The sequence below is a fragment of the Leptosomus discolor genome, chromosome 16, assembly GCF_034619465.1.
Source record: "Leptosomus discolor isolate bLepDis1 chromosome 16, bLepDis1.hap2, whole genome shotgun sequence".
Classification (NCBI taxonomy): Eukaryota; Metazoa; Chordata; class Aves; order Leptosomiformes; family Leptosomidae; genus Leptosomus; species Leptosomus discolor.
The window spans coordinates 8,606,620-8,634,162 of NC_141406.1; the positions used below are offsets into that span (position 1 = coordinate 8,606,620).

Here is a 27,543-nt window from a genome sequence, read left to right on the forward strand (position 1 = left end):
CACTTCCACAGCTGGGGGGTTTATGGAAATGAACATCATCCCATCCCGCTCCGGCCGCAGGGACAAAGGGGCATCGCTGCCGGTACGGCTGCACTGGGAGCCTCCTAGGCAGCCCTTCTGCCAAGGCCACTGGTTCAGGCAGACTGAAATTCAGCCAGAGAGGGCCCTTTGTGCTTGCTTATAGCTGTGGAGATGAGTGAAAATTTATGAGACTTCATCCTAATTAAAAGCAGAGGTCATCTAAGAAGAAACAGACTTTCAGAAAAGGGAACTTCTCAAGGAAAATGTGTTGTAAGGAAGTTCATGGACTTCACTATTTGTGAAGCTGAAGTACGTAGTTTATTTACGTTTGTACTTCTGCTTAGGCTTTTCATGGGACATTTCAAAAACCCCCAAGAGCGCCCACGAATCTGGAATAATATACGCACTAATTACTCAACAGTATTTGAGCTCATGGGTTACGGGACAGCCCCTGGAGTCAAAGGGCCAGCTCCTTGGCTGGCTTACACCAATCCATCCCACTAGGCACGCGGAGCAAACAAACTCTTTATTTACTCAGCGAACGCAGCTTGTCCAGGTGAATTCAAGCATGGGGACAGTTCTTGTAAAGTGATGCTATTTAGGAACACGTGAAAAGAAAACCAGTGGAAGTTAAATGCTTTGGATTGACACTCGCATTTTATTCCCAGCTCTCTAAAATTCCTTTCAAAATTCTTTATGTTTCTATTACATACTATTATTTTTCTATTTTTTTAATCCTTTGTGCTGGCATTACTCTTACACACAGTATCACTTTATTACAGACCCTTTTTCTTTTCTTATCTGTCTTCAAAGAAGATAAGAGTATTGCTCCACCTGAAGGGGACCTATCTGCCATTCTTTTTCTTGTCCAGAAAAAAAAGACAATTATAGTCCCTCTTTTATACTTGGCATTATGGCAAAACGAGACTGATACTTATTTTGGAATTATTACTCCCCTATGCATAACTGTTGTCCAGAAAGTCTTGCTCATGTTGCCAGCCCACAGACACACTATTGTAGGAAATATATCTTAAATTCATTTTTATCATTTAACTTTGGCTCCAGCTCAAGGAGTTTCAGATTCATACCAAGAGCCCTGTTTCCAACATCGATTTTTGGCAAGGTAAAATGCTAATTTATCACAGGTCCTAAAATACAATGAATTTTCCAACCCAGCTAAGAAATCTTACCTACCTACAAAGGAGAGATTTTTCACTAGTGTATGACAGATTGGCAGGTGGAGAAACCCCATTAGTTACAATTCAAGTTTGCCTCTGGTCACTGAGCATGCTTCCACGCTCAGGAGCTGAAGCACTCTCAAGAATTCCCAACCAGAAGTATTATATGCTTCATAGCAATAATTTTGTTGATCTTTATGTAGAAATTTATCCTTCTCAGGACACTGGTTTCTCCACGGCAATCTCAAAGACGGCAAGGTATATAATCATCACCTGGGGTCTTGGACCATGCTCCACGCAGAAGCGGTACTGACTTAAGCTCTGTGCAGAAAAGATGCTGCCAAAGCTGCTTTTCCAAGTCTGACAATTTGGTCCCACCCTAAAAGCACAAGAGCATCCTTGAAGCACACAGTGGATCATGGGAATGGTGCTGGTGTGATCGTCAGCAAGCTTCTGTAACCATTACACTGCAACGGCGAACCTGCCTGTGCACATACCGAGGACTTCTGGCATGGGAACAGCCTCCTTAGTGGGGGCCATCTGTTTCAGGGTTTCACAGAACTGCACTGAGCTGGCACAAAACTAAAACAGGCCACGAAGAGAGATTTACAGGGTACACAAGGGTATAAAAACCTGCAAAGTGTCAACAGTTCCTAGGCTGATGATTACCTAGCACTTTGCAGTCATTCATATCTGTCCTCTTCCCACTGAGCTGCTTGTGCTGGACACCACCTCCACGCTGCAAATCAGGTGAACTACAGCTTAGTAGCTGCTGGCCCATCAAGTGTGCTCACTGGTATAAGCTAAAAGGATCTGAGTGTGGTAAGGCGGTCATGAGCAGCTGTGTTGTACTGCAACATCAAGCACAAAGCACAGGAGAAGATTTCTGGAATGCTGTAAAGATCATCACTCGCAACTGGAGAGCCAGTTCCACAAAGTCAACAATGTAATTTGAGAGAAACAGCCAGGAAGGAGCAGACTGGGGTACAGGCAGATGGTACAGCAGGACTCAGGGTACTCAAAGCCTACCCAGTGCTTGCCTGTACCACCTCAGGTTCCAGCTTCATCTGTATAACGAGATAATCATTCTCAGGCTACATCACCAAGCAGAAGGAAAGCAGGTCACAGATAGCACTGAGTTGACTCTGGATGACCCAAGTGTCTCTGCAAGCCTTATGGTGTTTTGCACATTTCTTTCTGTCCATGAGCTGCAGTCGAAGTTATCTGAGACACTGGTTTCCGGCACTCAACAAGGAAGATGTAAAATCAACAGAATTTGATGAGCTGCCAGGGATTTGACTAGGCTGCAAAGACTTTGATATTTTACAGAAGCTCAGAATAAAAATCAGCTGCCGCTGTTGCCAAGTATATGTTACTGTTTTTATTAAAAAAAAAAAAAACAAACCCAAAACAAACCAACTTCCAAGAACAAATAAAACCAAACAAAGACATCTCATCCTCCTGTTCTTTTGTTCCAAGGTACACTCAGACAGGTTGGTTCACCGGCTATCCATTTGCCATATGCTTTCAAGTTTGTTCTTTTATTCACTCCCACATTTTATCCCCTTACATTTCAGAAGAGGAACAGCTGCACAGATGCACTATAAATAAACTACATAATTTATTGGAAGAGGTTTTTTGTTTATTTTTTTAAGCTACCACATATTCCCAGTTCTATCCTTTTCCGTGCTCTCTACAAAACTGAGTCTAATTCAGCTGTAACTTGGGTTTCTCTGTATGATGTGCTCAACCTTATAAATAAGTGCAAGTTTTTAGCCATTAATAACAAACTGTATGTACTGATGTTATCTTCATTTTAACTATTTTCTAACTATGTTAGGTTCTGGATTGACTTAACTATAAGAAATAAATTTGAAAAACGGTCCACAGGGTGGATGTATATCAGTGATACACCGGAATTAGCTGTGTATGGAGGTTTCCAATTCTCTGCATATTTTTTAATAAATCAGTGCATTTTCAGGTAGACAGGCCTCTCATCCTGTTACCAAACAGACAATCTGTTTTGTCTGCTCAGAGGACAGACAGACCTTTCTGACTAAAATCACTAATCTCATTTGTGTGTGCAGGAAGTGTGACAAATGGCTAGAGTAGTTTATCACACGAATGTAACCATCAAGTCATAAAGGGAATAAGACATTAACCTCCATAAACAAACTAGCATTCTATTTCTCAGCACAGCGGAAGTGTACATTTAATAAGATAAGGATATGAAACACATGCTACCGATGAGATATGGAGCTTGCAGAAACAGTACAGACATAGATATGTCTCATGTTATCCAAGTAAAAGTAAATGCCATTCAAAACTTTATTTTGGGAAATACATTTATAAGAAATTTTGTCTGCGATATCTACAGATAGACCACGAAACCATGTGCCAAGTCACTGTTAACACTACTTTTGAGGCTACAATTTAAATCTAGGTGCAGCTGAAGCTAACCAGAGGTTTTGTGGTAACTTCATTGAGAGCAGAATTTCATGGAGTTATTTCAAGCGCGGTCCTTATTTAGGCACTTAACGTGCCAAGGGAAGCCTGAAGTCAATGAAGTTTTTGGAATATTCAACACTCAGGAGTTATTATTTAGACACCTGCACTTAGTTTTCTTATTAGCTTTAGGTCCAGAGTCTGTACCTGATAGACCAGCAGTTTGCCACGGTTTTCAACAGAGCCTGCTCTGACCGCACAGACCGGCCTTGCCTGCCTTCTCCCTGCGGCCCAGCTGGATGAGCTGAACCTTGGATTAAGATTTTTCACACAAGATTACTACTACAGGTTTTAAGGCCTCTTTTTGCAAATGCACATTTCCTTAAAATGTGCATTTTCTGCAAATGTTTCTGAAAGCAAACATCTCTGCAAGGATGGATGAAGCAAGTGAATGCAAGGCGTGCAGATTCGAAATGAGCTAATTAAAAATGAATACGCACAAAATAGTTTGTGGTATTTAAACAGCTGCTTATGAAACTCAGTACAAGAACTTCACCGAGTAACAATATATATCATCATTTCGCAAGTGACAGCCTTCCACAAAACAAGCTGTGCAGAGTTATCAGGAGGAGCACTCAATACGAGAACGGTGTCTCCATCGTGCCTCTGGCTAGCACCATTTTTTACCACGCTTTCACCACGTCTGGCAACCAACCTATTTGATGTAAACAGGGGCAGAGCTAAAATACTGACTTAGTGTTTCATGTACAGCTGCTTTCAAGAGAAAATGAAAACTGTTACAAGATATTATGGACAACCCCTGGTTTGGGGCCAGTTGTCTTGAACTGGTGGTCTGAACATCTCTCTGTCACCTGGGAGAACCAGCTTCCAGTGCAGGTTTGGGCCAGCAAGGTCTGTCAGTGCTGGAAGCAAGCATAAGTCTCTGCCTTATGCTAAATCAATTTAGAGCAGCATCGGAGTCTTAAGGGAAACGGTCAGCCTCAACAGCTGGTACATGGTGAGGCAGAAGGCAGTTTAATAGGGAAAATGACAACCCATAAGGAAAAGCAACCCCAGCTCACACTACTCATGATCTCAAAATACTGCCTTGGCATGCAGAAAGCTCTTACCTCCCTTGAGAAGTTATGGGTTGGCTAAATAAAAGAACCTTGTCCCCACACACGCACAGAGAAGGAGCTAGAAAATTTCTCAGAATCATTTCTCTGTGAGACAAAAGTAAATTTCTTAAAAGCCCGCAATAGAGGAAAACAGTCCTATGATTTATTGGCCTTGAGACTCTAAAAAGAACTCTTTGGCCTTTTTCCATTAAAATTTTGCAACCTGTGTTATAGGCAGTGGGAAATTGTTTAATTCCCAAACCATGCCCTCAGTCATAAAATCTGTGAAGATGATTCATTATTATTTATGTGGTGCCATGGGCATGTATGGCATTTTACAGACAAATAGAAGATACAGCATCTGCCTTAGAAGCTTAGGTGAATCCAAGTGTTCATGCAGCACTCAACTGGTCCTAGAGCAAACATTCCTCATCCCTGAATGAATTAAGTAATGATACTCACCTGGGACGCTGGAAAGATTGAGACAGGAGGATACTTAGGAGATACGTGTCATTACTGTCTAAAAATTTGTGACATTATTTCATTAAAACTGTAAGACTTTTCAAGTCATATATTATTTTGTAATGGCTTTATGATTAAAATGTACTTAGTCTTGTATTATGAATTGCTGATAATATGTATGACAGCATGCGACGGTGTCACTATGAAATCAGACCATAAATTCTGCACTGCCTAGCAATTTGTTTCTCTGTGCACACAGCACTGGGTAGGAGCTCACAGGTTCCATCATACAACTCTAAACATAAAACATAAATTACTGAAGGAAAATCATTCATGTGATTATCGCCAAAAAACAAACAAACATGTACTAGGTCTCCACATCAACTTCCTGAAGTATATAAAATCCACCCTTGTTCTGGTCTATGAAAAGTGAGTAATTATAGCTCTTGGTAAGAAACAGTTTGAGATCATTTACCTAGAAGGCAAAACTTTATCATGGCAGTGAAAACAGGAACTATTGTCAGTAAGTGCAGGCAGGAATTGTTAGCTGGACTGAGACATTCTCCTTCAGATTGGCATACAAGATCAGCATACGCCTTCATCTACAACCTTTGCACTAGCAGTGAGGGCATATATGAGGGCATTATTGGCTGAACAACCACTGCATCGTAACAGTTATCTACACATCACACATTCTTTACAAGAGTCAGATATAATGTGATTCCAGGAATTTTCATGTTGACATTGCTAACCCGCTCACACCCTCTCCTACCTCCTTGTTAATATATACAATAAGGTCTATGTGCTTGCCTTTTTGGACGGCTGAGCAGCAAAGGTACTCAAGATAAACAAATAATTATACCACCTCTACATGAAGAAATGTCATTATTACACATACAAATAAGGTACAACTGAACAGAAACGGTCAATTAGACATCACTGTTATATTGCACACACATGCAGTCCTGGCCCTGTAACACCAGCCCTAGAACAATGGTACCTATGGCACTCCTGCGAAGAAAACACCAGCAACACCCTCCTCTGAAAACAAGGGAGCTTGTTTTGTAACTCAGAGCTTGTAAATATGAGAATATTGACTTTTTTTTTGTTCACACTGGTGAGGGTCACAATTCTCCTGAAAATGGAGTAGTAATTTTGTGTTTCATTCTTGTATTTGATGCACAAATGAAAACTTGTACAGGGGAGGGAGGAGAAGAGGGAAGCATCTCCCACTGGGGCTAAAAACTCTCCCCACTCATGTCTTTTAATTCTCAGGAAGTGACTATCTAGCTGAAATCCACTATAAAACAACAAAACAACCCCCTCCCTATAAGCATAAAACTAAACTGAAGAAGCCCCCAGACTCTTACCGCACTCTCACATGTCAGGGCTGTCCCCTGCCAGGTGCATGACAGTCCTGTACTCTAACCCTATAATTTACGTTCTGCATTTCCTTCATGTCAGTGGATATGCAATAGGTAGCGTAAACCTCTGCAATCAACATCAACAGAAGTGAAAGAATTAGCTGTAAAATGACTTACGGAGTAGCCTCTTCCTGAAAGCGATTGAGCAGAACTCTGTGGGAGGAAACAATATGCCACAGTAAGTAATGCAAGAGATTCTGTGTAATGTAAGATAAGAATCATTTTGTGATTCCCTCCCCCAGCCCAGTATTCCTTAGGGGAAAACTTCACAACCAGAGCGCCTCAAATGATCTTCTGACATTCTGTGTGCTGCCACAGGAGTAACAGCGAAACAGCATTTCCAGGTGAGGGCTCCAGGGCTATTTCAGACAAGGGTTTCATAAGCTAGAGTGGGGCTTCGACAGCACCTCCCAACTAAGGTAAGAGCACTCAGCGCAGTGTATGTCTTCGTAGCAGCACAGTGTGCATTTTGAGCAGCCCCTCTTCAGGGTGTACTGGCAGCTTCCAAGAACAGCACACAGGCGTAAGGATGCTCTCCTGAGTCAGGGCTGCACATTTTGCCTCATCAACTCCAACTTTCAATCATGTAACCGTATATCCCACTTTCCATTCCCCTGTACGAATTCGTTAGCCTCCAGCCTTCATTGCTGCAGTATTACCACATGACAACTCTATCTGAAACAACAATAGCGGCAAAGCACTAATTGATCATCTCTCGGAGCTTTAATAAGCATTCTGTCCCTTTTGAATAAGTTAAATTACATTGTTTACTCCTGCTCTTCATTTCAGCTCCTCCTGCTCCTTTCTCTACCACATCCTTACCTCTTTCACACGCTGCCAAATCATTTGGTTCTCTTCCTTTTCATTACACCATCTCGAGTCACTTGGATCCCTTCCCTTCTCTACGACCCAAGGCTGTCGAGCTGCTGTTTTTCACTGGCAGTGGCTTTCTCGAAGCAGCTAAATGAATTCCACCTCTATCTCTAGCTGCCGCTATATGCCTTCTTTTCGGAAATTAAAAAGAAGCCGGGAACAGTGGTGGCATATGACACCACATGACCCAGCAAGTACTCTGCAGGCCAATTTCCAGGTGTGATTTATAATCATGATGCCCTCGCTGCGTGATTTTATTAAACAAGATTCAGGGAGTCTTAGCAGTCCTGTTTGCAAGACTGATGTTCTAGTGGGTATCAAAGCCTGAACAAAAATACCAAGTTGTTGCAGGCTGATCTTGAGGATTGTTTGTCTTTTTGCAGCAGCGCCCAAAGTTACCGTGTTACTAAATCACCACAACGGCACAACACTCCCAAAGAGGTCGATGCAAACTGATGGCAGGCTACTGCAAATACTTGTAATTTTCCACCAGTAAGATAACAGTTCCTTTGTACTACCAGTTTGCAAACCTTTTGATCAGAAAACACCTAGACACATGCAGAAACATTTCCAGACTCCTGCACTCAATAGAAGACTCGATTGTCTTGTCGGTCTGTCCATGCACACTCTGTGCCACTGTCTTGCAACTGCCCAAGACACCAGAGAAGCAATTTGCCAGCCAAGTACCCTCGGAGGAAAGTTTCCAAAGCCAAGAGGAGACAACAGCAAAGCCCTACAATTAAGCGAGTGGGCCGCTGGAGGAGGGAGGGCTCCCCACTAGCCCTCTCACCAGCTGGCACAGGAACCAGGGTGCCAGACAGAAGGAAAGCTGTGGCACAGCTCTTCACATGTCTTACACGCAGGTCTGCAGCCAACGTGTGACTGGGTGCCAGTCCCCATCCCTGGCATGCAACGCCTGCACCTCTGCCCTGCTGTAGCTCAGAAGACCTCTGCTCTGCAGGAACAGGACAGCTTTCACAGGGGCCTCTGAGATAGCAGTACCAAACCGCTAACCATTTAACTTTCTGCCTTTTGCATATTGCACACTGATTTGGCCTCTGCCTTCACACGCTACAAAAAAAGTAGAGAGTTATTTATAAACCTCTTCAATGTAAACTGCCCAGAAATAAAGCTACAGACCGGTGATGTGAAGGACAGTAGCATTTATCTCCATTTTTGAGAAACTAAGAGAAACCTATCCCTCCCTCTAAATACTTCCAAAAGACAACCCCAAACAAATCATGGAATTCAGCCTTGTATAGAAAAAAGGTTAATAACAATATCCTGCTATCTATTTAAGTATGCTGAACAGTTATCTGTTCTGACACTTCGGATAGCTTGATCAGGCATTTCACCTAAAGTACATATAGAAATGAGAACAGGGCAAATCACCTACTTGGAGAGGTGGGAGAGGGAAAGGAGAAAGGGTGGCAGTTCTCACTCCTCCCTCATCAACTCAGATTTAACAAAGATTGACAAGGTCTAACAAATTGGAAATAATAACCAAAAACAGAAACAAGAGGTTTCATTAGAAGTTTCTCTCTAGGGAAACTGCCTCTCAGAGCATTTTCACTTTAACAGTTATTTTCAATCTTTGAGTCTTGTGCACGCTCAAAATATCTTCCCAGGATGGAGCAGACCCTTGGACAACAAACTCGAACACACTAACAATAGACCTGCTTTTCTTAGATAACTTTCAGGCATCCCAAGCTGTCCAAGAACCCCAGGAATCTGCAGACCACTGATTTAAAACCACTGAGTGGAAAACAATAAAAACAGTTGCTGAATAAAATGTTACATCAGAAATAATTAAAACTGAATGGCAATTTACTCTGGCATTTTTCACATGTAAGAACTCCTTCCTCCCTTACAAGTTTTAACATTAAATTTCCTGGAAATCAGGGAGGAAAACGGTGTGTGTCCCCATGTCCGTGTCGTGTCCCGTGTCCGTCCGTGTCGTGTCCCGTCCCCTTCCTCCATTTTTTATTGCATGTGTAAAGCTAGTAACCAGTGAATACTTTGGATTCAAATTGCAAAAACCCTTTTCAACAATCAGGCTTACGTACAGGCATGTCCCACACTCTCCAGAGCTGTCTGCATGCATTTTTCTGCAGACCTAACAAACCACTATTGCTTTCTTGCTTAGCTGGGAACACTGCAGGCTCTTTAGGAGGATCCATACCAACTGCCACATGTAGAAACTTTGAAAGCCCCAGCTAATATCAGCTACAAGTGTCAGAGCAGAGCAGTTTGCATGCAACTGCAATGGATGTTCCTAAAGAAAAAAATCTTTGAGGGGTTGATATAAACATAGTTCAATCCATATGTCTCTACATCAAGATCAAATAATGAGAAAAGTAATCAATCGTGGCTGCAAATATAAGAAACGTTAGTGGAAGTTTAACTTGGCATCTACCCAAAGCTGAAGAAACCTCCTTTGACTATGAACGGGTGCTTGTCTGGCAAGAGAAGTGACTGGAGTAAATCTTCAGCTGGAATGACTTACAGGGGCTCTTACTACAGGACAGGAGCACTTACATGGAGGGCTGTCATAAAATTCTCCTTCTAAAAACAGTCTATTTGCTATCTTGGTCAATTTTCTCCTTGTCTGAAAGTACCTCAAGCAGCAGGGCACGATGGTCACCGGGGTACCCAGCTAGCCACACTCATGGTAGTGCTGCACTGACCAGCACAGCGCCTGCCTGGTAGCTCTGGTTCACCCAAGACCAAAACCCAAACCAGCTCTACTGCTTCAACCCAGGCAACCAAGCGGGCTCGGTTCTGGCCTTCAAACACTGTCTGAAGGAAGCATCACAGGCAGGAAAGATGCAGCCAAACGCACAATTCAAAGACAAGAGGATCGCGACACCCCTGGACGCGGCCAATCCTCTGCAGCCCCAGGCAGGAACAGCTGCCGTGCCATGCTTTTCCAAACGCCTTCACATCTGCAAAACCCAACACGACACAAGCGGGAGATGGGGAGAGCGATGTGCCCGCACAACCCAAGTGCCACGCGCACCGAGCAGGCAGGGGCCGGCAGGCACGGTCTGCCAGCCCGCCAGGGAAGCCGCCGTGGTGGACGCATGCACGCCGAGCTTGCAGACATTGCTCCTGTTGGCTGCAGCTGCCGCGTGAAGCAATCCCGAGCAGACCCTCGGGGAGGGCACAGGCCCTGTCTGACCAGCTTTTGTGCCTCTCGTGCCTCTTTCAGCACTGTCTGGAATACCCTGGGTTTCTAAGGGAGACTGTTACTAGTTAGGGGCAAAATGAGTGTGGTCTGTGAATTTAATGACGCATAAGTGGGACTCCAGTGCTAGATGGCATTTGTGCATAAAGATAAATGGCTTATAATATTTTGCAGATGATGTGATCTTTTACAACTAAAGATTTTTGGTTCCTTTTAAGCCCAAGGTTAAAAACAAAACCAGACAGCACAGACAAGACATTTCAGTTATGTCACAGAATGAATTATTTCTACCCTGGGATAGATCTCATGTTAATTACACTGGATATAAAAAAAAATACACCTTTCTGGCAGCAAAGACAAAATCTTACTGTTGAAATACTACTATCCCCCCCCCGATGTCCTTGAGAGTCCGAGTTAGACTGCAATCTGCAATTGTATGTAAAAGATTTCCTCCTTTATTGCTGATAAACACCATGATTGCAATTTAGAGAAGAAAATCACGACAAAATCCCACCAATAACCTTCAGCAGGTTTTACAAGATTGTCTATTAAATGGACAAGAAAAGTTATTTCCCCTGTATAAATAAAAGCATGGCCTTCCACTGTTCTCATGATGCAAATGGAATCAAGACACCCTCTGTTCAGCTTCTTAAAGCCATTGGGTTATTTACTGAACAAAAAAAGACAGTAGGAAGGGCTTTAAAATTCAGTAATAATCAAGGTAATAGGGCACCTTGAGCCAACTCCCGCTCTCAATGGATCAGGCAGGTTTCAAGCTAGATCTCTTGTATCCTTGATATATGAACTAACTATAAGGGGATTAGATAAAAGCAGGTGATGGCAGCCCAGCCACAAAATTAGCTCTTGTTTTTAGCATTCATTTCCCTCCTCTTTGGCTAGAAGACCTAAATTAACGTATTCCAGGTATGTCAAGAGTTCAATTCCAGCTTTTCTGAAATGTGCCACTTTCGTTGGCTGAAACCAAGACTTATCAAGTATCTCCATGTCAGCTGTCGAAATAGCTGTTTTGGGCACATAGCTTTTCCTATGTGGGCACAGGACAGTCCCCCAGAAGATCCCTCTAGCACTGTTATTAACGCCACCTCCATGTCAGTCTGGAAACCGAGGCAAAGAAAGACTTAGACACAGCCAGTGTCACCCGAGGAGTCCCCAGCAGAGGAGGGAACCGACAGACTTCCCAGCTCCTATTTAGTGGCTCATCTTGCCTTGCCGAATCACAGGCCCAAAGTTATCATACGGCCCAATGCTGCAAGCCTGATTTGGTTCAGTAATACAGAGAGAACTGATTTTTAATTATGTTTTATAGCATTCATTCAGGATGAAACTCACATCAACTGTACCTGTCTTCCATTATTTCTCAGTTCCCCCAATTCTGCAGTCAGATAGGACTAAGGCACAAGGATGGATGCATGTTTATCCATCCACTTGGTCATTACGGAACAACAACAGAATATCAGTTCAGCTTTTAATACTGGAAAAATTGAGTATTTCCTTTCCAAGCAAGAAGTCCCTTATAAAACTCAAATACCTTGGAATGAGAAGAGTAAGTGGGGAGGAGGGCAAAAAGGGCCAAGGGCAGAAGATATCCCAGACCTTAACATGGAGTCTCTTAACACAATTAATTTCCATAGTCACACTCCTGTCTGTTAATACAATGAGTTCAATTGACTTGGCAAAGGTCACAGAGTGCTTCTGATGTTCACTTAGATTAGAAATCAGGACCTGACAAGATAACCACAATACATGATGAATGATTTTGGAGGTCATGCAAAACTTGAATGCGTTCCCTCTTTAATTTACTTATTATGTTCAATAAACAAAGGTGGTTATTCTTGGAAATACTGCAAAACCAGTTCAGTAAGATATCAAACTACACAAGGTCTAAACACCTGTAACTGGCTTGATAAGCTACAGACCACCTTCCAACCAAGACACTTAGATTCCTACAGCTCATGGCCACAGACAGCAGAAGGAAAGACAGCTGCTGACCAGGAATGAATGAACTGCGTACAGTAAGCCAGGAACAATATGAAAAGATGTCACATTTCTGAAACGCACGGAACATGCACGAGTGCTGTTCCCATTCAAACCATCACCCCTCAGCCAACTTCACAAAACTCTCTCCAGACTTTCTTTCTTCCTAGCTATCCTTCACTACCTGAAGCTTCATGCAAGTCATTACAAATTTGCTCATAATTTCTGCTGCAGCAGTTTTCATGCAATCATTTGGTATTTTGAGGGACACAAGGATAAAAGTAGACAGCATGCTGAAGGGACATGAGTTTTTGCCTCCAGAAGAATATGACCTAAAATATTTCATAACCCTTGCACGTATATTCCCAAGACTCATGGTTTGAGGAGGTGGTCTTAAAATTATCCTGTTGCTACCTTTATTCCACTAAGCTCTACGATGCTCTTATTCTACTCTTCAAACTGGGTATTAGATTCAAGTGTGTCATACATGGGGAATAAGAAACAGCATGTGCCACAAAGAGTCTGCAGTCCACATGTTGCTATGTCAGGCCTTCCAAAAAACTCCTTCAACACACTCAGCAACACTCCTGACTATCACACTGAGCTGTTCCTGGCCTGAGACATGCCACGCTCTGCTGTCGCACTGCCAACCTGCCTGGAGCCAAGACCAGGTGTCCTACATGTGCCAAAGTTTGCAAAGTGGATAAATATGGACCCGTGGTGCAACTGTGGTCCAGTTCTCACTTCAGAGGCTCATTTGATCACGCTTCTGGCAAGGTACTTGAGCCTGAGGCACGTGTAACAGACCTTTGTACCCTGCTGCTGCTTTAATCCCTTTGCCCCAGGAGGGGAAGCATGGTACAGAAAGTAGGAGGGAAGGGGGAGATAGAGCCTGTGATGGCACACAAAGAAAAGCAGATCACAGTGAACTGTTTGAATTAGAAATCACAGAAGTTATTTTGTATTCATCTACCAAAGAGAGAATTTTATATCTAGTCTATACAATATGCTAAACACTTATCAAAGAACATTTAGAGAGAGGAAAATCTCCACATTTCCTGAAAGACTGCTTTTCGTTTATTATGTTTAAAGAAAAACAAACAAACATGAAGACAGGATGATGGAAAATAGAAAACACAGTTTGGGGGATGGGGGATGAGAAGCAAAAGCTCTGAACAACTTAGTAGCAACACTTGCCGGTTTTATGCACAGCTGAAACCAATCCCTTGAAAAGGAGAGTTTTGACTCTTAAGTGGCCAGCACCTCTTGCAACATATTTCCTAATCAGTGAGTATTTATGGTCGATATTTTATATTTCCAATTTCCCCCTAAGGGCTCGTGAGAAAGCAGCACACCTGCCAACCTTTTCAGCTGGGCCAATAATTGCCAATTTGCTCTTTGCCTTAGTATATCACTCAATTTAGCCCTGGCTGTGCCCTGCATACATCCTCATTCATCTCTGTGCCCCCATGACAATTAGAGTGTTAGCTTCAGCTAACTAGGGCAACTATTCTACTAGGGTTGGAAGACAATTATTAGTCTATTTTCCCATCTTGTGGCAACAAAATTGAGAATCCATGACAATTACATTCAGCAATTCTGCACTCTGCCGCCTGCTCCCCCTCCTTGCCCCCACCTTCCGAATATTTCAAATTATCACAGCTCTACTACCACATTCAAATTTTCCATGTTCACGGGGAGTGAGGCTTCTATTTAAATGATAATGAGGGACGATCCATTCAATTTAGTGAGGGAGAAAATCCATTAAAAAGCAGGCAGTTCTTAAGCTGATGGGTCAAGAAAAAGATAAAAACCTTTTTTTCAAGCCATTATACAAGGCTCTGTGTGGATTTTTGGACTGTTCAGGACATCAGAAAAGATTAGGACAATTATGGAACATGGGGAAAAACCAAAACAAAATACCCAAGCCTCCACTTTTAGTTGGGTCAACACAACAAAATAGCAGTATGGCTTATCTGACTCTTAATTCTCTGGCAGCTTCCAATTACCTCACTATGAAAGACAGCAGAGGAAAATCCCATTTTGGAAAAAGGCTGTTGACTCTGTGTTGGTTGTAGAAGACCTGAGAGTACATATGTAATAGGGATGTCGGCTTTGTAAATAGATTTTAAGGGAATTTTACATCAACACTGGGAACACAAACAAGTGGCAAATTCCCATCCTCTCTCCCCCACACCAAACCATCTGCTGTGCAAACCTGGGCTAAAACTTCTCTGTTTTTCTGCTCCAAAGTTTCATCATCCCAAAGAAGAGACCAGCCTCAACAAATCAAACCTCTGCAGCCAGAGGTGATTCCACTAGATCATAATAAGCATTTTTTTTCCCCAACAACCCATAATAAATGGCACTCAGTGTAATGTCTGGAAAGACGTACTACACAAGACAAGACAATTGCTGTCTTACTATGAAGTCGCAGCACTCTCCCTACAGCAAGTTTCACCGTGGCACAGAAGCAGCAAAACACTCTGGGTTTTGTTGCGGACGGACCGATGGCTACGTGTGCATGTGATTCTGTGCGTGCAAGACATAATCAATCATTTGCCTCAGTTTTTCTTAGAGTACAATTATTTCACAACAGACCAGGCCACCTCTTGACTTCATGGTCCATTAGAGACTAATGACATGCATTAATGTAAATAAAGAACAACTTGCTGGCATCCCATTGAACGAGTCACCTCAAGAAACAAATCACACAGAAGAGCTAAGCTGTTCATAATAGCGCCTTCTAAATGGAGACCAACAATGAAGCGGGAGGGAGGACTCCCGTGCTCCTAAGGTGGCAACGCTGAATACTATAGCTGCCACTTTCATACACGTATTTCCTACCACACCTGCTGTGTGCTGCCGTACAGCAGCCAAACCTGCTACCTCCCGCCTCATTTACTCTATTGTTCACCCAAGTTAATGGGGAAAGAGATGGGAGGGAAAGGCAACATGAAAAAACAGTCCTGAAGGCCAAATGCACCAAGAAACAGCAGGAGAGCTACTTGGGGGAGAGTGAGAAACAGCCCAGGTTCCTCCTGCTGCAGAGCATCTGTCTGCAAGGACAGGCGGCCACCCCAGCACAGCCTTGTGCTACGGCCTTGACTTGTAAACGCTAACCACAAGGAAAAACCACCCCTGCCTTCCCTTTATGTCCTTACTGCCCTGTGGCTTTTTAATCCTCAGTGCCACACGTAAGGGGGTGCATCACTTCAGCTGCACACCATCTATTTACACAGCATGCTGGGAAGTACAGCTTCAGAGACATACAGGGACCAGGCACAGCTGCACGGAAAATCCTGCAGGAATCGATGCTCAGCAGCGTGTCATCACCTTCTCTCCCCTTCCCTGTTCCCTCTCTGCAAAAAGAAAAAGTCTGCCGCCTTATTCCTTTGCACGCAAATGGGGAAAACCATCCGATTGCACCCGCGGGACTTTCTAAGACTTTCTGATAGTCACTAAATAGACTACAGAACATTTACTAGTACGCGAGGAAGCGTTATACGTAATTAAAGCTAAATTGCACTCGTCAAATAATGAACGAAGAGCATTTTGTGATTCATGAACCTTACTTTTCAAACTGTTTAATTACTAATTTGAAAAATTCTCATTTGCAATGGGTCACCAGGTCACAAGAGCAGCTTCAGCAAAGCTCTGAAGTGTGCTCCGGCCTTCAGGCACTGCCCAAATGTCCCCATTGACTGAAAAAGAATGGACTGCCTATTTCCCACTGAATTTCACTGGCTGCTGAACTAGCTTTAAAGATTCTGCAAGAATTAGGCACTCAAGACTCAATTCTTGCAGGCTCAGCCTGCAACTTTGGGGGCAAAGGGAAAGGAGGAGAAAAAAAGTGGAAGTGCATCAGCTCAACAAGGAAAGTCTCCAAGACCACTTAACGCTTTGACCCAAGCTAATCGCTAAGTCTGAATATGTCATTCCTCTCCCGTGGCCCCACGTTATGGTACAGCACCCCTACCAGGCACCCCTGCTCACATACCTGTCAAGAGTGGCCAAGGGGAGGGGAAGGAGAGAATCGCATAAATATATGTATATATAAAATTACAATCATTATTGACTAATAACACAGTCAAAGACGCCCCGCAGCAAGGGGATTTATCCAAATGGCCCCCCCCTCGCCGACTTTCCCCACCGTGGCGCGTGGGTTCACAATCCTGGAAGCAGATCACAGGACACGTTATTTTTCTCTTCCTCCCACTGCGTCGGCTGTTTACAGCGCCCCATTCACACTCCAAACATGTAGAGAGAATTTTCCCCCGTCACATTTCCCTGTCAGAGCTGTCAAGCTGAATCCCGCTTTAATCTGCCAAAAGCACTTTTCTGCTGACATTTTTAATAAATACTTTCAGCTTTTAAACACATTCGTGGGAGCCATTTTTTCCCCTTTTTCTCCCTTCTCCTCCTGTAGAATGGGCTCTGAAAGCCTTAATAGCAAATACATTACACTTATCAAAGGCTTCCCCCCCTTCCTTTTGCATCCTGAAGCGGAGGTAGTGTTTTCAATTTTAAAGCTAAATTAACTGTCCAATTGAATTTAGCTGGTGTGAGCCGTTTTCTGTGACAGGTTTTAGTTATGAAGCATATTTTACATTAATAGAACTCAACATGAAAACCACTCGCTCTGGGATTTCTGTGGCTTGCCATTGAAATGGCAAATTTAATATTTCAGACATGCTCGTGCCAGCGTTTGATTATTGTTCTTCATTTAAATCTCTCCTAACGGGAAAGGTCCTAATTAGTAAAAAATCATGTTTTAATGAAGGCGAAATGCTAATTGCTAACACAAAAAGCCTTCATATAAAATTATCCCAGCACTGCCATTGATTTCTTGGTGACTCAAAAGCCCATTTGTATGTTTACACACTAAGGCACCGTTTGCTTTTGTTTTATCATAACATTTCACTCAACGTACCATCGAATTTCCTGAGAGAAAGACAGCTTTCCCTCAAAACCCTTTCATAACTTGGTGGCAGGAAGTATAAAATTAGATGAACTGACTTTGCACCCAAACTACGTGATTACATGCAGCAGCTAAACCCAAAGATACTGTAAAGAGCTTTTTAACACAACTTCTTTGAGAAAACAAAACAAAACATCAAGCCATTTTTCCCCGAGGAATAACAATTCCATTTTGTTTTCCCATCTCTGATCTTTCACTTATCATATTATTTGCGCCATGATTATAGTGTTTGCAAGGCAGCTCAACCACTTATGCCATAACACTCAATCATGACATAAAAAAAAAGTTATTACACAGTGACCTCTGGATGCCAACATTTGTTCAGCAAGATTTATGAAAAGCCATGTCAGCAGCGGGAACTGCAGCAATGAAGCGATGCTTTCTCCTGAATGGTACTTACATCACTGAGACGGTCCCTTGAGCTGCTCCGCTGAGAGCTTGTGGCCTCCCTGATGCTGTCTTCCTCGCTATTTCTGCCACTTCTGCTTGTAGGGACCTTCATCTAGAGGGAGAAGAAGGAGGGGGGGAAAAAGGAGATTTTCAAGCTCTGCCACCTGTTCCCGAGGTTGCCGACAGCGGTTTAGTCAATGCTTCGCTCCTATGCCCGTGGCACTGTGGAGAAGATGGTCCTGAACACATGGGGCTCCTCTGAAGTTGTGCTTGATCACATGTGTTCATACTCCCTTTTGCTAACGTGTGAGGGAAGGGGTGCCTTTAGCACTCCTGGAAGCAGGCAAGGCTGTGTAAAGTCCTAGGGCCCGACACAAGAGGGAAGCAGACAGACCCCTTCCACTCTTTCCTACCAGCAAACCTCAACTGTGACACTGGTGTTTCAGCACTGCCACTTGCTGCTGGGCCACCGCTGACCCAATGGCCAAGTCTCCAGTTCCTAGTCCAGAGATGTGCCTCAAGGCCACCCCCAGTGACTGCACTGAAAGGTCAGTACCAGCATGATGGCCAGGTGCCTAAATACCGTGAAGGACACCGGCCTGAAACAACTTGCTTGAGATAACACACAAAACGAAGTAGAGAACGATTAACTCTTACAGCCAAGGCTGGTTCTCTAACCACTAAATCATCCTACTTCCTTCACTTGAAGTTGTGCTTGTGTTTGCATGTGAGAGGTGCCAATGTTTGAAATCACAGCAACTTTCCACTTACATCTGCAAAGAGTGCTACAGGGGGAGGAGAAGGGTAGGATAGATATGTCATTCACAGCTTCATTCCTGGGCTCATTTACTAACAAATTATTCTGCTAATTCCCTTGTGAAATATTGGGTGGAAAGAAGTGTTTAATTTATTAATAGGTTCTATTCATATCAGTTTGGTTCCATTTAAATTACACTATTTAAAATGTCGGCTTGTACAAATTGGTACTTTTAATGGCAATAAAATCCCCTTGTTTTTTTCTGTCCTATTTCACTGCAGTCTCAGTAGCTAGCAGGGTTTGCTTATGGTGCTCTGAGACAACCCCAGCACGTTCAAGCAGCCCTGCCATTGAGGCACAAGGACCCGTACTCGGTGGACACGCTGCCCCAACGCAGGCACTGCAACCTGAGCCCCGGGAGCGCGGTGATCACTACGCTCCCATGGACGTTTGATATCGCTGCCAGCTAAGGGCCCCACAGTCTGTCAGTATTTTAATACAATACTCAGGATATTATATGGAGAATGAGTACTCGTCCAGTCTGGAGGCCGCAGCCCTGTATAGGCTTGTATAGTAAAGGACACAGAAAGCATCATGCTCGTGTCCAAGCCACAGTACATTTCTGATGGAAGTCCTTACTCTTCATGCCTTCTGCCCCCTTACACCTCACTGATACACTTTCTTCCTCAGGATAAGGCTTTTAGACTCAGCCATATCAAAGTGGTAGAAATATGTATTTGTTCATAGCCACCTTGTTGTGCAACCACCGCTCTCAGTATCAGTGTCCTGTCTCATCCATGGTAAACCACATTTCCAGTATGTTGCCCACCTGCAAACTTTTATCAAGACCAATTTTTCACCTTTGCTCCTATGCCAAAATGTTCAAACACCACAGCAATGAGAGGTAATCCCTGCTGGGATCTGCTACAAGTATTTCCAACCAACAGTGTGCCTACATTTGCAACTACCAGCATCAGGCAAGAAGGCAGCTAAGAATCCACTTGAAATTCATCATGTTGAATCCACATTGTCTGTTTCCTTGATAGAAAGGCCAACAGCATCAAGCACAGAAATCTAACTATACTACATCAATACTGTGGCCGTTATCCACCAAATTTTTAATCCCACATGTAATTAAATAAATTCGATAAGATTTTTTTCCTAAGTACATAAAATGATTGTCATTCACTTATTTTATTCTATTTTAGAGCTTTATTAACCAATTATGATTTCAGCTATCCCATTATCTTGCCTAGGATTGATGCCAAGCCAATAGGACAAATGATAATATCCTATTAATTACAGCCTTGCGAAAACACTGGCACACCAACTTTCTTCTGTCAGCTGGATCTTCCTACACTTACTCAAAACCCAGTTCTACTGGTTCCCAGTCATCAGCCAGCTCTTATGAAGCTCCTGGATGTAAGGTATCCAACCTGCTAATTTCAAAGCTTCAGACATAGCAGGTGCTTTGTTTCTCCCTGAAATAGGAACCACTTAACTATTACAGGACAGAATTACAATTTACCTAAATACAGTACAGAAATACCCATTGAATTCTACAGATCCATAACCCTAGTGCTCCCACCTAAGAACACATCAGAGCCTGTCAAAATTATTACACTTTTGACCTAAACAACTGCTAGACAGCTGCAAATTAAAGGAAAAAGTAAGTTACACCATTCCAAATCCTTTCACCTTCCCAAGAGCAAATGTTCACCAGAATTATTCAAAAGGACTAAACTGCCAGCTGTTTAAAGTTAGCACAGACTCACCCAACCTATTACCAGACTCCAACCTTTTGCTGCTTTTCTTGAGTTACAGTCAGCTCCCAACACCACCTGTTTTCTTCTCTCCAAATTTCATTAAAGGAAAACTACACCTACACCCACAGTAACAAATTGAGACAATTTGACCTGACAAGGTCTTGCACGGGCAAGCAAATTAGAAGCATCACTGCTGCCATTAACCTTTCCAAGTAAATATCAATTATTAAACTTGCTGCACTACCTCTGTCCCCAGTTTGCTGCTGTGAATTAAGAGGGTCATCAGCCTTTTTGACAGATCTTGTTCATTTACACCTGCTGCCTGCCAGCAGGGGAGCCCGCACACCCGCAGCCGGAGTGCTGAGCCAAGCTGCCTTAATTCATCAGTAATTACCCTAATGAGCCACATGCAGGACCCAACTAGGAGGACAAGTTGTTCTGCTAAATGGATGCATTGGTTTCACAGGCACTCTCTGCGGACCTGGGTATCAGCAAACTGGTCAAAAGCTTCTTTCCTGAAGTTGCTTTTGGCTTGGCTGCTTGATTTCTAGTGATTTTCTCTGTGTGTTTTTGCTGGAGTTGCAGAAATTCCTCCTGATCGTGTTCCCTGATTGAGCTTTACTATTAAAAAAAAAATAAAAAAAAGAAGTATTCCTCTTCTTTGAAAAGGTCATTACTTTTTTAGAGTCTGCAAAGGCTCTGTGGGCCAGAGTTGAGGTGGGTTCCCAGCCCCAGCCTGGGAACATCATGGCCACCTCAGCACAGCACAGACCCAAACAAGCAACTCCTCAAATTCATACACAAAATACACTACGTCCTCTTGTACAACACATTGCCAGAGACTTACACAGACATAACAGCAACACAAGCCACCATTACTAAATACCTCAGGTAGAGGAGCCAAATAATCCATCTAAACATGGGCTTGAGCAGGGGAGGGCCATCTGAGAGAAGCTGCCTTTCCACTTGGATAAAGCTGCCCTACTACTCTTACAGAAAAGCACTAAAATCACTAACAAGCAGTGTTCAGGAAGGAACCCCCTCTCCAGCTTGTTGACTTTGCCTGTCTGAATGTACCCGCACAGCCCGCTGCTATTTTCTGCTTCGATGGCAGCAAAGGCCCCTCTCCAGGCCCTGCCAGACGGTGTTTTCCAGTCAGTGTAACAGAGCCGAAACAGAAGCTCAGGAAACAGCAGGTAGAAGCATATGACGGACAAATTTGAGTATGTTTGATCACATTAACTTTAGGTCTGCTCAAAATATTTTAGGAGTCATCCGAGAAGCAAAAAGTCTCAAAATAACCCCAATGTCCAAAGCTCATCAAGAGAGAGTCTTGGAAAGGTGCTGCTCAGCCTTGTCTCCCGAGGTTTGGGTGTGTGGGAGGGAATCTCTGCTAAAGTGTAGGTGGACTACTGTGTCACTTCAAGACAGCTAAGCTAGAACAAAATAAAAAGGCACAAGGGGACAACTGAAGTTCTTTGGTAATTTATTTTTACCGAAGGCCAAACCCTGTTCTCATCCAAATCCTAAGTCAGCCAGACATTCATGTGAGTATGCATTCACTGAAACATTAAACAGGTGTCGAAGTTTACTCAAGCAGAGCCTATTTCATCACTGAAGTTAGCAGAATTCTCCAAAAGCATTAATTAAACCCAAGACTACTTAAAAACCAGACCAACACAGCCTCCCACAAGATAAAGAGCACACCTGACAATGCTACACACCACAAAGAAAAGCTGGCAGCAGGCAATCCCGGCTATCTGCAATAGCTGCAGTTCAGTTTTTACCAGGAACTACAGAACATGAAAGACACCGTTTCCAGCTCCGTGGGAGCGGGCCAGCGCTGCAGACCAGGCTGGCTTGGCAGGGAACGACCAGGGGCAAGGTACAGAGGGTTTGTAAGGCCATGATCAATTTGCATGCTGCAGGTGCTTGTGGACAGTCCCAAGCCACATTTGGAGCCAAGAATTATGAACCTTGCACTGCTGGACATCATGTAGCATGATTAAACATCATAACTCATTCCGGTAATAACTCTAGCTCTCATTAAAGTCCAGTTTTGCTACCCTGGACTGCTGCTGCCTTTTCATGTCCCCATCCAACTTCCCCCTCCCTATTTCTTCTTATGGGGCGGGGGTGGAGGAATATATGAATGGGCAGAACAGGTCTTGCTTCCCTAAAAGGGCTTTTTCATTACACTATGCTGGCTCTCAGCCCCCGCTTTTTAATCATAATAGATCAGCCTGCTCTTCATTTATTTAAGCTTTTCCGATGTCAGAGGAAAGCACATTTTTATTTGGCGCACCTATTTTCAAATCACGGGCATGCTGCCCCTGCTCATTATTAATAAATACATTTCGATTTATCACAAGCTCCGTTTGAGTGCCACGGGGAGCCTGGGGCAAAAGGAGACAAATTCTTTTCTTAAGTTGTTCTGAAAGGTGCTGGGCTTCCCGACCCTCACCCCCATTAACCCAGCACAGCTAGTGCGCTCCTACTGGGAGCTCCACAGCTTGCGCAGCGGCAAACTCGGACTGATCTTGTGCCATCTCAATATATTTGTTCATTATCTTGCGCACACACAGAAGCATTTGGAAATGTACTCGGGGCACAGGCCAAATTGAATCATCTGCCTTCATTTTCCACACGATCTGAAGCTACAGCTGCTACAACAGGCTGTGGGATTTTTATTTTCCTTCCTTAACAGTTTTTTTTTCTCACTCTTAAAGTCACAGCAGTCTGATTTTAAACCTCTTGTCATTGCTTGGGTTTGTGTCTGGTTTTTACAAAACGGGTCTTGCATACAGACACGGTGGGAAAAGAAATTCCCAACTACCTCCCTCCATGCTATTCTGAAGGCAAGACAGAAAGCAGCACCCTTGGGGAGAGACATAATTAAAATATTCCCCTCGGAGATGCCTGTTCGGGTGGCTCAGATGGGTCAATTAATCCACCAATCCCCTCACCTCTGCCAGTGGACAGGCACTGTCAGGAATGGCACCCACCTACTTTATGCTATGCTTGGGAGCAGGGAATGGTCCCACGAAAACAAAGAAGCCCTTCCAGATTAGAAGGGGCAAAGAGCTCTACACAGCACTGAGCCAAGCTATCTCCTTTCAGGAAAAGGTACCTCCTTTCAAAAAGCTTCGAGGAAAAATGTTTACTTTCTCTTTAGAGCTCTAGAATCTTTAGATCTGGAAGATCACCTTTCATTTGTCTTGAGAGAAAGGACAGACCAAACAAAACCCTCAGATTTAGGATTTTACTGACTTCATGGCAAATCTATTTTGGCAGAAGCTGCTTGGAGATAAGTAGGTACAGCTGAGAGGCATCCAAGTCCCAGAATTTAGGTCCAAGCTTTTAGCTCACCAGAGACAGGGATGAATCCACCCTATCATGCTCATCTATCTAAACTAATGTTGCTGAATGCCACTTTACATCTTATCAGTGTGTAATGACTTTATCACCTGCTCTGCCAAAGGACCCTTTTTCGACTGTTTCTATAGGGTCAATCTGAGGAAGAAAAATTTCCTGCAGATAAGATTTCATACTAACAAAGACTGTGATTTCCCCCCAGCTACAAGAATTGTTAAGAGCAACTGTTCCAAAAACTTACCAAAACTATTTGTATGGCCCGTTCCCTTCCCAATGAACATGAAAATGATGCTTAAACAATATTTTGGGAAGATTTCTTTGCTAACATATGCTTGCATTTTATTATCAACTCCCAGATAGGCTCGTGTTTCTCCTGCTAGACTAGCAGCAGTAGCAGCTTTCTGCAGCAGGAGACAGTAAACTGCCTTAATAAATACAAATGGACAATTTAATTAGAATATATTGGAGACTTGGAAAAAGTACTATTTGTGGATGAAGCAGTCTGTTAAGGGATTGCACTCAAGGCTAGTTCAGTGTATTTTAAGCAGGCAACAATAAGTGGCAGTGAAACATACTGCACAGAGCTCCACCCCGTGATTAAAGACCACACTGAAATTATAAATGTCTGTTTTCCAGAAGGGGGGGGGGGGAGAGAAGTCACCCAGGTGCCTCTGGTTTTAATGCTTGAAACAAAACAAACCATTTGGCTTTAAAAATGAACTTCTTTAAACCTGAGAATAGCCATGTATCAAAACAAGGTGGAATCAGCTAAACACATTACTTCTGACTTGTTTCCTTGAAAATCCAGCCTTAATGCATTCTAACAAAATTTATCTATCCCAAGCATACCTCATAATGAGATCAACTGGGAAAAATATCAGGCTTGTTTGTATATTTTATACTTGCTCTAACTTGGCAGTTTGGAGATTATGTATTCCCCAGGTCCCTCCTTAAATCGTTTCACACGCTGCAATTTGATTTTCTTTGCTTGCCCTTTTCCACAATTTTTTTGATACATTTTATTGAGTTCTGGCTCAGAGGGAAACGTTCCCTTTGAATTAAGGGTGCAATCATTTTTTTCCCTCTAAATAAGGACATATGGTGTAGAAAGTAATGTTATGGTCCGAGGATTTTATGATTGAAGTAGGACTCATTTTAAAAAATGACAGTAGCATCAGGTTAGATTAGAGCAGCTTTTCTAATTGGTGGTGCTGCTGTGGATGTTGTGATCGGCTATCTTAGCTATAACTCATTTTAAATATGACATGTCCATTTTTACTTACTGTGATGAAGAAGAAAACAGCAGTGTTAAGTTATGATACAGAAGGAAATTAGTCCTTTTTAAAAAACAAACAAACAAAAACCAACCAAACACAAAACCATTCAGAAAGCTGTATGGTTTTTAGAAACTTTAGAGTTTATACATTTAACTGGTATGCAGAATTCTGGTTTCTAATCGTGACTTACCCATTTCCTCTGGATAAATTACTTAACCTGTATTGCAGTTGAGCAGTCTGTAAGATGTTGGTTAATTTTTACCTCTCTCTGGGACACTGAGAGCTTGAATTAATGTGAGCAAAGGATTTCTGTGCTTAGAAGCTGCCAGAGTCAGCTGCTACAGGAAGGCAAGTACAACTTACTGTAATAAGAAGTATTATTAGTGAAAAATCAAAATATTCAAAAGCGGTTGTTAGTTTCTTAGGTACTTGAGCAACGTTAACTACTCATTAATAACCTAACTTTGCATCTTAATGCTTGCAACGAGACATAAGGGTCATGTTCCATTTTTTAGAAACAAGTGAAAACTGAGCTCATTTGGTGTGGTCCATTGGCTTTGCAGTTTTTGGAAGAGTTACTATATGATGCTCCTATTAGACAGAGTAACAGGCTACAATGAGCTCAGCTTTAGCTCCCAGAGGTGCTTCCCCAGGTCTGGCATCTCTGTCTACACTGCCGCACGTGCCGCCAGCGACACAAAGCACTTCTCACGCTAGGATCGCAGAGGTGCACAGCAGCCCAAAGCTTCCTGCAGTGCCCGTGCAGACTCTGCTGAATACCGGCTGCTGACTTGTTTTGCCTTTCTAAGTACCTATCTAGAGAGAAACCATGTTTGAGCTTACCATTTTTGAGAGGTGTGGCCAAAAGACTGGGCCAGCACCACCGAGAGACTGGAGAAGCGTTTTCATTAGTGTGCGGCGCAGAGAGGCCATAAGGAGGATCAGGGTTGGCATTTCTGCAGCTCAACTGATGCACTGGAACCATCACAAAGGTTTTTCACAGCTTCTCGGCTGGCAGGTGGCCTCGGCTGCAAAGCAGAGCCGGCACCACTTCCCTGCAATGGCCTGCGCTCTCAGGATCGGGAGGCTCACTGCGATGCAAGATCTAATGCTTATTTTGGAAAAGAGCTGGTGCTTAAGCAGGCAAAACTGCTCGATTTTACAGCTGCCATCAGGCCTGCATAGCAAACTGCACTCTGCATGCCCCCAGCCGTACTTGGCAGATGGTAGTAGACAGCTGGGAAAATCTGGGTTTGACATACGTCAATGATAAACTGTGTCAGTGTAGACCTGCTTAGGTTACAGCTAGCTAGCTGGTGTGCAGGAGTGAGACTTTGACTGGTGAAGGGTAAATAGCATTCCTAACCCATTTAGCTAAAACCTGCCTGCCACAACAGGGTAGGCAGACAGCACCCATGGGCCCTCAGGGCTGTCTGGAGAGGCAGACAAGGCGATAAAGGGGTAACGTGCCATTTTGCCATTTTGCCATTCTTGGGCTATAGCACAAAACCAGAACAACATGTAACAAAACAGTGCCCACCGCAAGAGATGACTTATCGGGTCCTGTTGCAAAGGCAGACTATAAGAAATTGCCAGAGAAAAGTCAGGACTCCTCTCACTCCCTCAGGGAAGAAAACCCAGAAAAATCAAATAAAATTATTGGGGCACCTTAGTCTGAGTTTATAAATAAATTAAGGCACCTGTAAGCACACACACACAAAAAGACTCACACAACTTGGTGACTGAAGAGAAGCTGCCTGTAAAGCTGGGAGATGACAATGAAACCATAGCTGGACAAGCGACAGACATAATCACCATCAATGAAAAGGCAGCACCTAATAATTATTGTACCAGCTGTAACCGTTAGCCAAAATGGGATGCCCTAACTATACTATAATTTAGCAACAGGTCTAAAGGAAGAGCATCCAATAAATACTCCATGAGGCTGCTGAAAGCCTCTGAGCAAGTTACTAAATAAGATTTGTAGCTTTGAGTTTTACATAAAGGTGATTTGGACCTGTGATTCTGGGTTACAAAACGGCATCCAATACGTATCAAATGAGAAGTTGATTTTGCACATTTTTTTGGTGGTGGGAAAGAAATGGATACACTAAAGATCAGCTCAGGACTCTTAGAACAGATGCATCAAGTGTTACCAACACCAGTGCAGCTGACCATATCGAAAGGATTACTGTAAGGGAAGTAACTCTGAGCAGGAGGGAGGTATGATTGACTAAGCATTCGTTTAGCAAGGAGAGCGCTGTGTTCAGCTGGAGCCAATGGACTAAATTAGG

General features: G+C 43.2%; 1 protein-coding gene across 1 annotated transcript in view; it reads right to left on the bottom strand.

Moving 5' to 3' along the window:
• The window catches only part of FBRSL1 (fibrosin like 1), a 549,235-nt gene that overhangs the window by 286,150 nt on the left and 235,542 nt on the right, over nt 1-27,543 (bottom strand). Inside the window, exons 3-4 of the mRNA XM_086473976.1 lie at nt 18,085-18,186; nt 6,766-6,801 (exon numbers count right to left, since the gene is read on the bottom strand). Of these exons, the coding sequence (XP_086330102.1) occupies nt 6,766-6,801; nt 18,085-18,186 (138 nt within the window). The remainder of the gene's footprint in view (nt 1-6,765; nt 6,802-18,084; nt 18,187-27,543) is intronic.